The sequence below is a fragment of the Gallus gallus genome, chromosome 1 (genome assembly GCF_016699485.2).
Source record: "Gallus gallus isolate bGalGal1 chromosome 1, bGalGal1.mat.broiler.GRCg7b, whole genome shotgun sequence".
Lineage (NCBI taxonomy): Eukaryota > Metazoa > Chordata > Aves > Galliformes > Phasianidae > Gallus > Gallus gallus.
Window position 1 is genome coordinate 67754096 of NC_052532.1, and position 15820 is coordinate 67769915.

A 15820-nucleotide genomic window follows, 5' to 3' on the forward strand; every position below is an offset into this window, starting at 1 on the left:
CTGTCCCTAATGGGCTATAGGGAACAACTGTCCTTTTAAACAAGGATGTGACTGCTCATACACCAAGCATTTGTATAAATGCACGTACTTGAGCATCAGTCAGAGAAGAAAGAGTGCCAGGCTTCTCTTTGAAGTGTCTCCTGACAAAACACCACGGGGCCACGGCTGCCTTTCAGCCATATGGGCTTGAGCACCACCAACAAGCTCTCCAAGCTGTCTGCAGACCACTCACTGTGTTCAACTGCTTGCCCAGGGTTTCTGCACATCCCTCTGCTCTGCAAGCCCAGCTCCTCACCTGAGCACGCACCGAGAGACCCCTGAGAGGCTCTAGCCACGGCTGCACCCCACCAGGCCCCACAAACCCCACTGGGAAGCGCAGAGCACTTTTGTTCCCACAGCCATTGGGGAAGAGGTGGAAAACAGCAAAATTGGGCCCGCAAAGTGAAATGCCTGCTCCTCGGGTTCATGGCTACTGCACACTAGCCTTTCCAGAGGCTGCGGGCGCAGATTGATGAAGGAAAAAACGTCTTGCTACAATGTGAGCCTCTATCTACCTGCACTACGTTTTCATTTAGGTCTCTTGCTCGCATTGCTAGGAAAACACTGAAACGGATCCTCTGTGCACATCTGCTTTTTCCTGCTTTGTTTTTTCTTTTTTCTTCCTTTTTATTTCTTTTTTTTCAGCCCAGCGTTTAAATATGGTTTGCTCTGTTCAATTAAAATGCATTTTCTGTTGAGAACAAGCAGATGATCAGTTTCACAAACCCAGAGTTACAATTTTCCTTCAGCAGCACCCGGCAAAATGAAAAACAGAGACAAAACATTTTAATCACATGTGTATAAAATACACAGTGCTCATTAAACATGATTTAAACTCGCCTGTTTGTTTTGGAGACTCTTTGAGGCTACTACTACCCCAAACCCAAAGAACTGTAATGCGATTCCTGATCCATTGAATTTTGCACGATGGCTGTAGTGGGCTCCATTATATATAAATTGGATGCAGCCAATTTACAATCTCCTATACACACTTTTATCTTAAAATGCCCCTGTGAGGCAATTGTGTGAAGTACTTTATCAGGGATTCTTGTTGGTAATATTGCAGGATTTCACGATGTAAAAAATACATCAATGCCATTTAAATTGAACAAAATGGTTCCTGTTGTTGTTGGGTTTTTTTTTTTCTGTATAGCACTTTCAACCATCTTCTCAACAAATTTGTTCAATAAATACTGTATGAAACAAACATTTTGCACATTGTCCCACAGATACAATTTGCCAACCTGATTGATTTCTTTCTCTATAACTAATCTGATTCCTTTAGGCTATATATCTTCTCTTTTATTAAAGATGATGCAATCTTCGCTTCTTATCATAGACACAACCACAGAGCTAAAAAGAGAGAAGATTCTAGGAACAAGACTTGAAACGCCCAACACAAATCTCATAAAACAGATCCCAAAAGATAAGTGGCACAATGAAACCAAAGTTATACAAATCAGAAGCTTATCCATACGGAGCAATACAGACCTGCACATTTTTCTTCCCACAACAGATAGAGAAAACAAGCAACTTCATCATGCCCATGACACCTTGTAAAACGAGCTCACGCTACTGGTGCATGCAATCCTCGCAGCTCTCACTGTCTCTCAACTGTGAGAACTCAGAAGCAGCACTATATTACATCTTTCCCCTGTTTTACTTTATGCAGAATGTCATCCCAGTAACTTGAGTTTAACTTTTAAATGGTAAGACAGCTGCCTCAGAATCATCTCCCTGTTCTTTTACTAATTGCTCTTCTGCCTTTGGGAAACCCGCAGCCCTTCTTTTCCTCAGCATCTGCAGTCTTAGCTGTGGATAATTTTGGAGTGTCTTCCTCATTCAAGAAGCCAGAAGCTTAGTAACGCTGTAATACAAAGAACAATAATGGTTTTCAAATGTTGCAATAATATTCTCAAGTAACGCTGAAGACTTCCTGTGTTTGTTGCTCGTCCTAGAGTGCATAATCTAATGTATTCAGTCGATACGCTTTGGGATCTGAACATGGTATTGCACCTTTGGGAATTAACTTATTATCAGTATCTGTGACTCCAGTTAAGGTTCAGGCCCCATTGTGCAAAGCCATGTGCTTCCATTCCTGGAAGAATCGAGTCTCTGCTTCTGCCAGGCTTTCAAGCACAAGTAGGTGCCTATCCAATGCCTTGGACAGCCTTTCCATCATCTGAAATCACAGAGTAAAGGTCTGCCCACACACAGATCCATCTCAGCCACATGCTTCTTAACAAAGGGATAAAAGGTGGTTTTTGCAAGCTGCCTGGAAAGTTAATAGCTCCAGCCTCTGGCAGGTCGAGGCGGGAGTGGATTCCAGCAGGGAACCGCAGCCCGTGTCCTGCCAGCAGCACTGCTCAGCTCCAGGGCGCTCCAGCTGGAACACCTCCCGTGGATGTTCGTGGGGATGTGCAAGTTTCAAGGAACACTGCCTCGTGTCAAGACCCCTCCTTGAGATTTTAAGGCCAGCAGCAAACAAAGAAACAGGAATCCAACTCGTCTCATTTATTTTAATTAGCAAATTGAATGAACTGGAGCTGGAAGAAGGACAAGGAGGCTGTGACTACGCTGTACTATCAAGGCAGAACACAACTTTATAGCAAAATCAGTCCTCAAAGCCTGAATACTGTTCAGCAGGCAAATCCTTCAAATGCAGAGGGAACTGAGCAGAGCTTACAACAGAGCTACAACACCACAAGATCCAAAAAGAGCAGTGCTAGGTATTATCAACTCACTGCTCCCAGACCTCAGGGGAAAAAAACAAATCTCAGGATGAATATACTCTTGGAGAGTTTGTGGCTTCACTCTGTAGCTTTCAATTACATTACAGCTTTTTATTCAAAAGTAATTTCAAAGGAGAGGATAAAAAAGACGACAACCAGGATTGTGCTGCTGTTGGGACCTGTCCCTGTAGGAGTTTGCAGCGCAGGGCTGAGCAGCGATGCAGCAGGGACAATGGCACCGCACAGTTGCATGGCTGTCCCTTCACTGAGTCAGCTGGAGGGACGAAGCTTATCTCCACGCCCTCACTGCACGCACCAACACTGCCTGTGCTGTAGCATCTGTGGTTGATGCTGATCTTTCTCTTACTCCAGCTAATGGCATCATTTCTAAGGAAGCAGGATCAGATCCGTGGTTTCCTGTTCAAACAGCAACAGTAGAAATAGTTTTTCTTGTCTTTGAAAGAATGTATATAAGCTTAAGCCACTAAAACCTCAAGCTTTTAAATGAGGTCCCAAATGAAGCTCACCTTTCCTTTTATTTCCCCATACCTCACACATCACCTAGCCAAGAAGGCCAACCAAATTATTTATGGTGGACCAGAAAGAGCCCATATCTGAAAGAGGCACAGCCCTCAAAGTGAAAGAGAAGACGCTCTGCTCTCTTGTAGAACAGGAGCTTCATACAGAGATGCAAAGTCTTCATGTGATACTAACTTTTCACGCTCCGAGAAACACAAATGGGAAGGAAATCAGCTAATTAGGCATGTTACTGTAATTGCTTATTTTATGAAGTGGAGAGGGAGGTATTCAGCACTCTTGTGAGATAATAATACAGAGGCAAAATTATATGGAGGAGGAAAATAGTAATGGATTACCTAAAGAAATGAACATTATTTTTGAGCAGTAGGAAAAGCAGCAATAGAAGAATAATGCAATAGCTAGCAGAAAGAATAGCAGCCAACACCCCAGCGTGTTCTGTAAAGGTAAAACTGAGTCACGCTCAAGTATATGAGGGAGTGGGTCAAAAGCAGTGGTTGAACCTGTACTAAGTATATTTCCAGCTTTGTTCAGTGATTCCTTATCACCCCTCAACAGCTCTGAGATGCTCTGTTAATTTTAGTTCGGCCCTGATGCACAAAAATGACTGTCTCTGGGACTTGGTGCACCTAATCTGAATGCCAGACCTGCTTCCACGTGGAAGGACATGGAGAGCTGACTGCTCACTCTTCCTCTCCCACAACACATTGAGCACAACAAAAATGGGAGCAGTAAATCATCTATTTAGGCATATTTCTTTAATTGCTTCTTTTATGAAAGCGCAAATACAGACAAAACCGACATTGTATTTCCTAGGAAATTAGCCTGTCAGTGAGACCTCCGATCTTATTTAGCATCTAGCTTTTGTGCTATTGGTCTAACTGCCACAGTAAGTAATTACTCATAATGTGACACGCATTGTATCAGTCTTTTAAAAGTAATTAAGGAAAAGTTGCATAGCTTAATGCTATGTACATACATCTCATCCTTGCAAGCCTTGCTTTGATAACATCTGCTCCTTTTTGGAGGAAGGCCAGTTTCTAACAGCAAAATAAATCAGTCCTAACAATGGGAGCATTATTAGCTTCCCGAAAGTTATAAAGTCTGTGCCCCACTCCAGTGGAGCATTTGGATGCATAAGTCCTGTGAGCATTCTGAAGTCCATGAGTTGCCAGATCAGAAACTTAGTGCTGAACTAGAATTTATGATAATGAATAAACCTTAAAAATACAAGTTTATTTATAGCGAGCCAGTTTAAGAACCACAGCTCACAGCCCCTGGCAGATTTAGCTGTAGCAGTTGACAGGGTCACCCCTATCAGCTGTGCGCCCTTTCTACCTGCTGACTATTTTCCTATCTGCAGAGAGCAGTAGAATCAGTGGTGTGTCCTCCCCTCAACATGCGTAGTTCAGACTGGTGTGTCTTAAATGGCCATCGATACATTGGTACACAGGGCTGCGAACTGCAGAAGCTCAGGTGTGAGCAAACGCAACGCTTGTCCTGCCAGAGAGGCTGTGGATGCCCCATCCCTGGAGATGTTCAAGGCCAGGTTGGATGGGGCCCTGGGCAGGCTGGCCTAGTACCAGATCTGGAGGTTGGTGGCCGTGCCTCTGGCAGGGGGGTTGGAACACAATGATCCTTGGGGTCCCTTCTGACCCAAGTCATTCTGTAATTCTATGATTCTATGATTCTGCCCCCTCTGCTATTGTTCTGGTAAATTGCAACACAGAGGTCTGTTGGACATCTGGATGAGGAAACTTCTCAAACTGTCTTGCACGAATCACCAGAGTGCAAGTGAGAAACACTCAATTCATATGCTTGCCAACCAGAGTGTCCCTTCTGCAGTATTAATGCTACCTTACATTGACATTTCTATGGTTTAGGCCATTCTTAGACACTACCTGAACAGCAATCTTTTGCTGTAATAAGAGTGTCACAGAACGGTTGAGCATCTACAGACCAGAGAGATAAATTAGCAGGGAAAACTTTTGCCTCCAAAATTCAAAAAACAAAGGATAACAGAATAGAAAAAAATCCTGGATGCCAGAACATTTTTTTTTTTCTTCTACAAAGAAGTTATATTTGACTGAGGTCAACAGCCCTTTTAGTACATATTATTTTATTACATTCTTTGAAAAACACTGACAGCAGAAAAGAACAGCTTGTTCTGCAAACCCTGCTTCTGCTTGCTGGCCCACTGTCAGGATACTCTTCTCCTTCCTTTGTGCTTTTTCATTGCCTTCACTTCACCTGCTTCTTTTCCTTTAGACCTGCCTCCTCCAGATCTGGACATCCCTGATTTGCTTGGGGATGGCCACTGAATAGGCTGCATGTCAGGATCATGGCCTCACGATGCCAAAGGCTGAGATTCCACCGTAATACCCGACAGCTTCACTCAGGTCACAGTTGCCCATGAGCCTCAGAGGCTCACTCTGGCCAGGACCTCACAGTGATTGCAGCCAAGATCCGAGCCTGGACAGCATCAAGGCAGCAGAGGGCAGGAAACCAACAGAAGATGGCACACAGTGAGGGCAGAATGACAGCTATCATGAGGCTCCTTGATGGCTCACTTGGCATTGCTCCCAGTGCTCCTTTTGAATTTAATACCCACTTCTGGGCATCCAACAGAAAAAGAAGGCAAAAACATGAGACTGGGGGGAGGAAGAAAAGATATAGCAGCGCCAGCTCATGGGAGAATTAAGTACAGCTCAATTTTCAAACTTCAGCACTTAAACAAAATCACAACAAACACCACCCAAAGAACTAGAATTTTTTCCTCATGACATGGAAATTGCCAAGACATTTTGCCAAATACTTATTTTATTTAATAATGTCAGTGAAACTAAGCTGATGCCTTCTCAACATTTAGAATGAAGCAGCTAAAATATTTTGCCATATAACCACTGAAAAGGCAAAAAAAGTGCCTTTAAAAAAAACTGAATAAGTAAGGAAACTCATCGTTCAGAATTTCAGACTCAAGCTGTCTCTTCTGCCTAATGCTTATAATGCTGATGGGAATTTTGCCATGGATTTCCATGGGAATATTGGGTATCCTGAAGAGAAGCCTGAACAGATGCTTAAGATTATGAATTTGCCATTCGGGGATGATTTATTTACAGATGAAACAAAATGTTAAATAATACTTCTAAGGTATTATCACGATACAAAAGGCTCAATGTCCCAATGATCTCCATGGCAAGAGGGCAGAACCATTAATTTCCTACTAAAGACTGCCTTGCTTTAGGGACACGGCCAAATGCATCACAGAATCCTTTACTCTTACGAACATAGGCTGGTTTTAGAGCAGTTTTCAGCTGTTTGAGGAGTTATGTAATTGCACCAATTACATCCAATTACATAATTAGAGTAAATAAGTAATAATATAATTAGGTGTTGTAATTATGTAGTTACGGCAGGTAGCACTAATGCTGATAAAATCCATTATGAAAGTTGTTAAGAACTGTGGACAGGGCACGCGAGAACAAAACTTGGAGGGCTTCGTTTGCTAGAGTCTGTCATTGTTCCAATGGGTGAAATAATTAATTCAATTACCGTGCCCATAGCCTTTTATTTTTGCAAATGAACGGAGGAATAAACCATAGGCTAATTCATTTCTCCCTCTGAGTTGCTGCAAAAAATGCAGTAATTAATCAACAACATTTTTGTCTCCATTTATCTATCCGCAGCTACCAGAACTGCAAATAGAAATCTTAATGTATAAATTGCATCGCTGAAAAGAGAACCGAAACATTTAGATGTTAACCTTCACTGTTCCAGTTATTACATTAAACTGCCTCCTCTGACAAATGGACACAAGGAACATTCAAATACTGCTGTATTGATGCAATACAAGTTATGTGCATCTTCGTGGGTTTGCAAAGGATGGGATTTCTGGTCAAATGAGTTAGATAAGAAGTTTTTCTTCAGGAATGAAAATTCAATAGAGGAATAATTCATGCAGTTTCTCGGTGCAAATACAGGTCACGTATTCAGTTTTTCAAAGTTTCTGTCTTCTTGGATATGGAATAATCATGTCTGACTTCATAAAAGAGTGCCGGATAACCAACAGATAATAAAACCTACAGCCCTGATTTAATATTCATTAGTGTTTCACACAAGAACTGATATAAGATACTGTGCCAGAAGGATGGGCAGCACCAAAGGATTTGAAGTGCTTTACTCCCACAGCATCTCCACACAGTCGCTGACCGAAAATCCAGAGGTGTATAAACCATGTGTTGTTTTACAGTCCATTCTATGTACTGATTACTTCAGCCACTCTCAGTGCTAAGTGCTGAAGCAAATACAGAGCTGCTGGGAAAACCAAAATGTCCAGAGGAAGAAAGCAAGAAGTCTCAGCCCTAAGGACTTCTGAGGCTAGAGACTTAACAGACTGCAAGCTATTAGAAATGCCTTGAAACAAGCCATGCCTGGGATAGAAATAAAAGTGAATCTGCGGACTTGCAAAAGTACTGGTTTTGAGTGAAGAGTGTCTAGAAGATTACCTGCAAGTTTCTTTTTTGAACTGGAAAATCTGGGAAGTGAAGTTACATGGGGAAGTAATTTCCGTCCCTTTAGACAAGAATTTTGTTGTCTTTCAAAGAGTATTATAAAACAGCATAAGAAAAATTTAGAGCTGCTGGAATGGGTTCAGAGGAGGCCACAAAGATGCTCAGAGAGCTGAAGCACCTTTCCTATGAAGTAAGGTTGAAGGAGATGGGATTATTTAGCTTGGAGAAGAGAAGGCTTTGGGGAGACCTCATTGTGGCCTTCCAGTACTTAAAAGGAACTTATAAGCAGGAGGGAAACTGACTATCAGGCTAGACACAGTCTTATAGTGATAGGACTACAAGGAATGGTTTTAAACTAAAAGAGGGTAGAATGTAGTTAGCTGTGAGGAGGGAATTCTTTACTTAGAAGGCAGTGAGGCATTGAACAAGCTGCCCAGAGAAGCTGTGGGTGCTCCATCCCTGGAGGAAATAAAGGCCAGGTTGGATGGGACCCTGGCCAGCCTGATCTTTTGGGTGGCAGCCCTGCCCATAGCAGGAGGTGGGAACTGGATGGTCTTTAGGGTACCTTCCAACCCAAGACATGCTGTGATTCTATGATGAGAACAAGAAAATCGGAGCATTCCAGTTTCTTTCAGTTATGCTATCACCATACCTTCAAACAAGATGCTTCACTTTCTGATGGACATACAAATCATGACCAAGACAAAGTTGTACCACAGTCAGTCATATTTTGGGGTCCTGATGGGCAACAGAGAAAAGAGACTACCAGAAAATGCAGACATTTCCCCTGGTGCTTAGTTATACTGTAAACCACACCAATGGTGGGTTTTTTTTTTTTTTTTTTTGGTTTTTTTTTTTTGCAGTACAGTAGTACAGGAGTACAATTAACAATTGGTTAACCACATTTGTAGGGGTAGTGAGGATGATACGTGGAGCTAAACTCCACTTTCTATTTAAAGAAGTTACTGAAGAATACTCCAAAATTTGACTTACGTTTATTTAAGGTTGGGTCTGAGCCTTGAAGGTTAGATTTGACTAAAAATTCTTTCTTAAGTATTCTGGTTGTGAAAACACAGACTTTGGGTTTGACTCATTAAAGCTACTGAAACAGACATGGAGGTCTACCTAATTATAATAAAAACTAGTAAAGCTAGGAAAGCTTTTCCAGGAGTACAGTTCATAGAGTTCTTCTATATTCTGTATCACCCAAAACACTGAGTATCATTCCTCTTTGTCCCCTTCAAAAAAGTCCTGAGAATGCCCTGCTCTTGAAACTAGCCTTAACCATCTCCTATGTATTAACTGGATCCTGCTGGCACGTTCTGTGGTAAATTCAGACATCTACCAGGTTTATCTTCCACTGCCTGCAGTGCTAGCCACACTGTCTCCACCAACCTTCTGGCTTAAGAAGCAGCACCCGCGTTAAAAATAATAACTTCTCCTCATTTTCAGCTTGATGGCCAATCCATCTTCTGCCACAGTGTTATCCACCCAGCGAAAAAGCCTTTTGAACAAGAATGCTGCCATCCTCCCCTTTGTTTTGTGCTTTTCATTATTATATACTGCAATCCACTGCATTTCTTGCATCTTTTCTAATATGCTAGGCATTATCTTTTTCAGGTTCATTCAGAAAAGGAAACTGCATATTATTTTCTCACTTTTGACTTTGAATGCTGCATTCCCTTCTGCCTTGAGCCTCTTCTCTAAGTATTTTGGATTCCCATTCGAACTACAGTGCCACATCCCCATACACTCCCCATCAGCCTCATTTGGTAATGAATCCGTTTCATTGGCAAGCCTCAGTTCCCTTGTGAAAGGTTCATTTGAAGTCTGCCTCTATCTTGTGCCAGATTCTAACCAGAACCCAAGCCCCTTTGCTACCTGTCCCAGGATTGCAAGAGTGGTTGCTCAGCTTCCAGTCAACCAAAAAGTCTTAATTAGTTTTTCTCTCTGTCTTCAGGTCAAAAAAATTATCTCACGCTTAATTTCTGCATGGGAGGTAGTACATCCCACATACCTGCAGTATTATTCCATTGTTATCATGCTGGGTTTGAAACACACAGAACACATAACCTCCATCAGCACCAATGGCTTTTGAATCTTTAGGTCATAAGCAAAGTTCTCTCTCTCAATTCCTTCCAGCTGAATACCATACTTCCAGAACACTCCATTCTTCTAGTCAGATATTGTTTTCTTTCATTTCTTAACAGTCCTTCTACCATGTGGTATCAAGTAATCTCTGGCTCCAAGAGAAAGAACCCCTTTTTATTCACTCAAGCAGTTCCAATTGCTTCTGCTTCACACAACCAGCATTTCTGCAGCACACCTTCCCTAGGTTTTGTACTGGGGAATTTGAACTACACAAAGATACAAATACTAATCCCACAACAGCCACGCATAATTTGTTCAAATATTTGTTCCTCTTTCTTTCTTTCCATTCCTACATTCCCTCCTTCCATTCCTTGTAAGCATTATGTTACATTTCTAGGCCCAAACGCAACTCTCTCATCATCTAGAAGGACTGTTTTCATATATACACATGGAAAAAAAAAACCCACCGAGCCCTCACTCAGAGGGTTTAATAATTCCAAACTCTTGATGACTGTTAACCACTCAAACTATCAGCATTCTGCCCCAGAGGAGCTCTGAGAAATCGGTTCATTGCTTGAGGCCACACATGTTTTGGTACTTTTCTGTTAATATTTTAGATATTCAAACAGGAGTTCCGACTATTAATGCAAATGTAAAATACATTAGTGAATTGCATCAGAAAATTCAAACCACTGCTGCCACAGGATGAATACACTTACTATGAATATTAATGCATCCCTTGGAATTAAACATTAATACTTAACATACACACTCTCGAAGTTTAAAACCATATAAACATCTCAGGGAGAGGGAAGAAGAGGAGAGTAAGGAAGGACCAGACAAAGGAGACAGGCCCTAGAGTCTGGAAATGTTCTGCAAATTAAAGAGCATCTCTGAGATAAGCTAGAAATGTTTTCAGGTATTAGAGGGCAACTTGACACTAGGAATAATTTCCTGTAATGAAACATACGATGCAAGCTTTTGTTTAAGCTTTTCTATTTTGCCCATTACACAGCAGGAGATCCATTACTGCCTAACAGCATAAATTCACTGAGCTGGTCAACAGGATTGGCAGTTCCAAGTTCTATGGATATAGGCCATTCCTCTCTACCTGAACACTGAATTCCCATGAATTGCTCATGACCCTCCATACTGTCTTCGACGTAGCAGTAATAGCACTTATAGAAGTGTGCCGTGTGAGTCCTCTCCTCTAGCTTCAGCCAACTCCCAGTTCGGTGCCTTGTCTAAACTGATCATTTAGACCCTCTGTGGAGTGAGAAAGGCATTGCCATGGTGTGTCACCACCACCATCCTGGACACCTATCTTAAGGCAGGGTAAATGATCCCACTTTCTTCACTGACAGGGCAGGCAGCTGGCATCAATTTAAGCCAGGTGCCTGATCTTCAGACAGCTGAAATTAAAGGATATTCATCCCTCCTCCCTTTGGCTGGGCTGAGGACTGTACGAGCACCCAGAATTTCACTTGTGAAGTTGGGCAGGATGTATAATCAAAGGCTCAGTGAAGGATAACAGAGTAGATACTCTCAATACGAAATGTGGCTGCAGAAATGCATAAACAGTAGCCTGATGTGTATTTGTTTACACTCCCCTCTGAGATTCAGACATATGCCAGCTCTGCAACCACAGACCCTGGCAAGAGCCCCTGGCAGTGCAATAACTGCCAGAAAATGCACAGGAACAAAATGGTGCACCAGAATACCACAGCAAGTAAGAAGGCCACCTGAATACTGCTCTTTATGGGGACGTGGAAGTTACTCAAAAATGAAGCCCAAACACTGGTACCAGCCCTCTCTCTCACAGGAACGCACCCTCTTTGGCAGCAAGCTGGAAATGAAATGTAATTGAACATCTATGTGCTCCCGTGTCATCAAATTTCTCTCTCTGAATCCAAGTCATACTCACTGCATCATGATGCAGTTTCTGCAGCTCTTAAAATCCCCGCAGAAGCTCATCTTGGTCTTTTCAATAGCTTGTTCAGAGCAGCCGTAGGAGAAAATGCTAGCCCTCAACACTGACCCTGTGCTCCGCTGTTCAGCAGGAGACATTATTTTTCTGGACAGCAGCCCAGAGATCCTGGACAAAGCAGTAGCAGATGTTATGATGCATGCTCCTCTGCCTCTGGTTTGGCTAATGAGGGAACGGAAACCACAGAGCATGAGAGCACGAAAGCCAAACTAGAGACTGTGGCCTCTGCTTTCATCTTTTTCATTATGTTTAAGACTGGGCTTTGTTGCAGACTGTCTAAGACACGTGAAAAGATCTTTAAAAACAAAGATCGATGCCTCCCATTGTTCAGGCAGAGGGAAAAAGACAGATACGCTCCGCTCATGCTGCAAAGAACATCTAGCCATTGCATAAAGCACGTGCCCAAATTGACTTACCACAATCATTTGTGCCACATAGCTCTCTGGACCAGTGTATTCTGTTGGATCTTTCACTTTGACGAGAACTATAAAGTACAAATAATGCCACATGTTGTGTTCTGACTTTATATGCTCCTCAAATGAAACTGTCTTGTTATCAAATTTGTCTCTCTCCAGTCCTGCAAAAGACATGAACATAGTAAGAAAAATAATAATAATATAAAAATACTGGTTAAATATGTTAGAGAAAGGAACCTAACTTAATTTAAAGGATCATAAATTTGAAGGATCTTAATTTAAAAGCTATAACCACATACAGCAACTGCCAGGCAAGAAATACCAGGCCAGAAGGCATTCCTGACAGAATTCTTTCAGCGCAACGTTTATTCTCTTTTGTGATATTTCCCCTTAATAACAATAACAGTATAATAAATAAGTTACAGTTTTACGGTGCCTTCTGTGCTGAAGGCTATAAAGTGCTTTACAAGTGTTGACTCTGATCCTTTCTAAATGTATACTGGTTAGCACACAGCATGCAATCGCAGTCCTGATCTTGCAAAGATTTATGCACGTGCTTAGCACCAAGCATGTGAGTAGTCCCACTTAAGCTGCAGTGGGATTGCTGTGCACTTAAACCTAGCAGTGAAGGTGAGTCTGCAGCTCTGCAGAAATACAGTCTCTACAGGGATGCAGCTGTAAGAATTTCATTCTGTTTTTTGTTGTATCTGCTCAAATCTCTGAAGAAGAATGCCATAGTGAGAAAGGAGAGGATTCACCAATGTTTTTCTCCATGTTACAGCCTTCCTCCTTGGATCTCTTGTAGGGGCTCCCACTGACGCTAAAACTCTGCACAGTGTTCATCCCTGTCAGTACAACCACGGAAACAACACCCAGCCTACCAAAAAGAAGGTATTTCTAATGTCTCCTGGGGGAGTGAAGGTCTGCCCCTCTTTGCGGCTGCACCTCAAAATAAGTGCAATTCACCCCTGGTCTTTGCGAGGATAATTTTCATTTAATTTTTCGGTTCCCTGTCTCAAGTCATCTTCTGAAAAAGGCAGATTTTCCTGTTGTTACCCTTCTGGAATCCACTGTGCTGTGAAATAGCAAGCCGTACTTTCATCTGCATCACGCTACGTGTGAAATGAAGTCAGCAGCTGCACCATCTCCATCAGTAGTGATGCGAGCGTGAAACACAGTTCGTCTCCCTCAGACCCCAAGTGGAGACTGTGAAGCCACCTCTTGGCAAAGCTATCTTTTGACTCCTAAACCAAACCTGTTTCCTGCTGAGAGCGAACAAACTTGGAACCAAATTCTGACATTTTTACAGACTCTCAGAAGATAACCGCCCCTTATTTCACTCTTTATCAATTGACGAATACTTCATTTTACTCCTTTGCCCACAAAATGTCTCGATAGCTCAGAAACTTACCACAGATGAAACATGTTGTCTTCAGTATTTCCTCCTTTTTCTGCTTTTCGCTCCTGAGATCAGCAAATGTATCAATGATGACTCCAAAGATTAGGTTTAGAACAATAATGATGACAATGAAATAAAACAGAAGATCATAAACAACCCGAGCAGCAAATAAGGGCTCCTGCAACAATAATAAGGTTGCAATAAGATACAAAAATAGCAAACGTCTAAAATATTAAACAACATTTTCACATTAACTCAAGCAAAGCTATGCATCTTTCTTCTCATATGCCAAATTCTGCTAGTCTTACTTGCATAGAGAGGGACTAGCTATATGAGTAAGCAAAGAAGATTTGGCTGCAAGTACTCCTGTTGTCCTTTACTCAGTTTCCCAAATCAAGGAGAGACTGGCTTGTGTTCCAGGTGCAGTGTAGAAGCCTTGGTGTAGTGCTCTATTGAAGGTAATCACCTGGCCAGCACGCGAACAGGGATAAGCACTTTCTAGTACCAATTGAGATTTACAATAACTCTTAATGCTCCATTGTGGCATATAGGAATATGCTTAAGGAAACATGCTTATGGAATGCCCTTGTGGAATTTTCCAGACTGTTGCCAAGTTTGCACACTAAACAACTGGAAACAAGAGGAGCATGCTCATGTGATGTCAAGGCTAAAGTAGCCTACCATGCTCCGCCCAAACACGGTGCATTAATGGCTTTAACACTATACTAAACCTGGCTATAAGCTGGCTCAAAGTGGGCAGACCAAGCTTGTGTCTTTCTGGAGTAGAACACACACACACATTGCTCTGAAGTGCTCATATCCCCCATTTCATCACCGTTTTGTATTTTCACGTCTTCTCTATTTTCCTTCTTGCAAAGTCCGGACTGCGCTCTCATTAACATTTCTAACAAAACAGCAAAGTTGTTCTGAGGCAAACAGGAGGCAACACTCAGTGTAAGAAGGAGGAACATAAAATCCAGATCCTGTTCATCATGACACTGTCTTGGAAGTCACTGATTTTCTCAGTTTCCCATGCATTCATTTGGATAACTTTGTACATTTTATGACATGCTTTAATGCAATTAGTTAGCACCACATTACTGCTAGGTGGCAAGGGTCATTTTACAAGTTTGTAAGTATCTACAGACTTCATGTGGATGGAGTGTGGTGCCTGTAGAATCTCCTAGCCTGTGAGTAAGGATCTGGATTCCTACTGCCTACAAAAGGAGCTCTTCCATCTAGATCTGAGTTATTTTTCTCCAGACTCCTGCACATCCTGCTGAGGGACTACTTGTGAGTTTCATCCTTCTGTGCTGATGTGGTCCACTGGGCAAAGATCTGCCACACTGCCTTTATTTATGCTGTTCTTCTTGAATGTAAATCAAAATGCATAAAACCCAAATGTTATGAGTAGTTTTCAAATGAACTGCATCTTGGAGAAAACTTCTGGAAAAGGACTTGCACCCTGATATATGAAATTCTGTTTTGACTTTGATGCTAGTTCAGTACAGATAAATAACAGGGCCTATTCCAAGGCAGATGCCAGGCCCAATTTCAGTTAAAAATACACTTTATGTACTAGAACGGAGTCCTGACATAAACTTATCAGTCAAACCTTTTCAGAAGTTTGCATTTGTAATTCCTAATGTAACAGTAAACCGATCCAATCCAGCAACACTTCTTAGCAGTGCTTGGAAGGTTACAACATGTTCCAGTTTTCCAGAAGGGATAAGCTACTGCCTAGAGTTCCTTTCTTCAAGTAACATTATCACAACAAGCTTAGCTCTTCCCATTAAGTATTCCATGTGAGATGTAAAAATTACATGGATGAATCAACTGTGTGACATTAGAGCAGGCCAGATAAAAATACTGTCTATAACCTCCAAAATTGACTTTGGCATTCATGAGATGCACAGGGAGTAATGCATTTCTTCAGCCAAAACACTTACATCTTTGGAAGGCTTTCTGAGCACGTCTCCCACGCCACCACCATTTCGCAGGCCTTGGTTTAATACTGTCACAATGCACATGAGCAGGGTGTCACAGGTCCTTTCAATTCCATCCTCCTCTTCCTCACCTACAAACAGGAGAAGAGCACCTTTGTGAAT

The 15820-nt window shown here is 42.0% G+C and overlaps 1 protein-coding gene across 5 annotated transcripts in view; it reads right to left on the minus strand.

The window, feature by feature from the left end:
* The window catches only part of ITPR2 (inositol 1,4,5-trisphosphate receptor type 2), a 264932-nt gene that overhangs the window by 14730 nt on the left and 234382 nt on the right, over positions 1-15820 (minus strand). For 4 of the 5 annotated variants that reach the window (XM_046904326.1, XM_015291441.4, XM_015291434.4 and 1 more), the window contains 3 exons: positions 15662-15789; positions 13725-13890; positions 12314-12474 (listed from right to left, as the gene is read on the minus strand). In XM_046904326.1, the coding sequence (XP_046760282.1) occupies positions 12314-12474; positions 13725-13890; positions 15662-15789 (455 nt within the window). Of the gene's footprint in view, positions 1-1339; positions 1907-12313; positions 12475-13724; positions 13891-15661; positions 15790-15820 lie in introns of those variants that run through there. The other variant, XM_015291451.4, reaches the window with a different exon arrangement.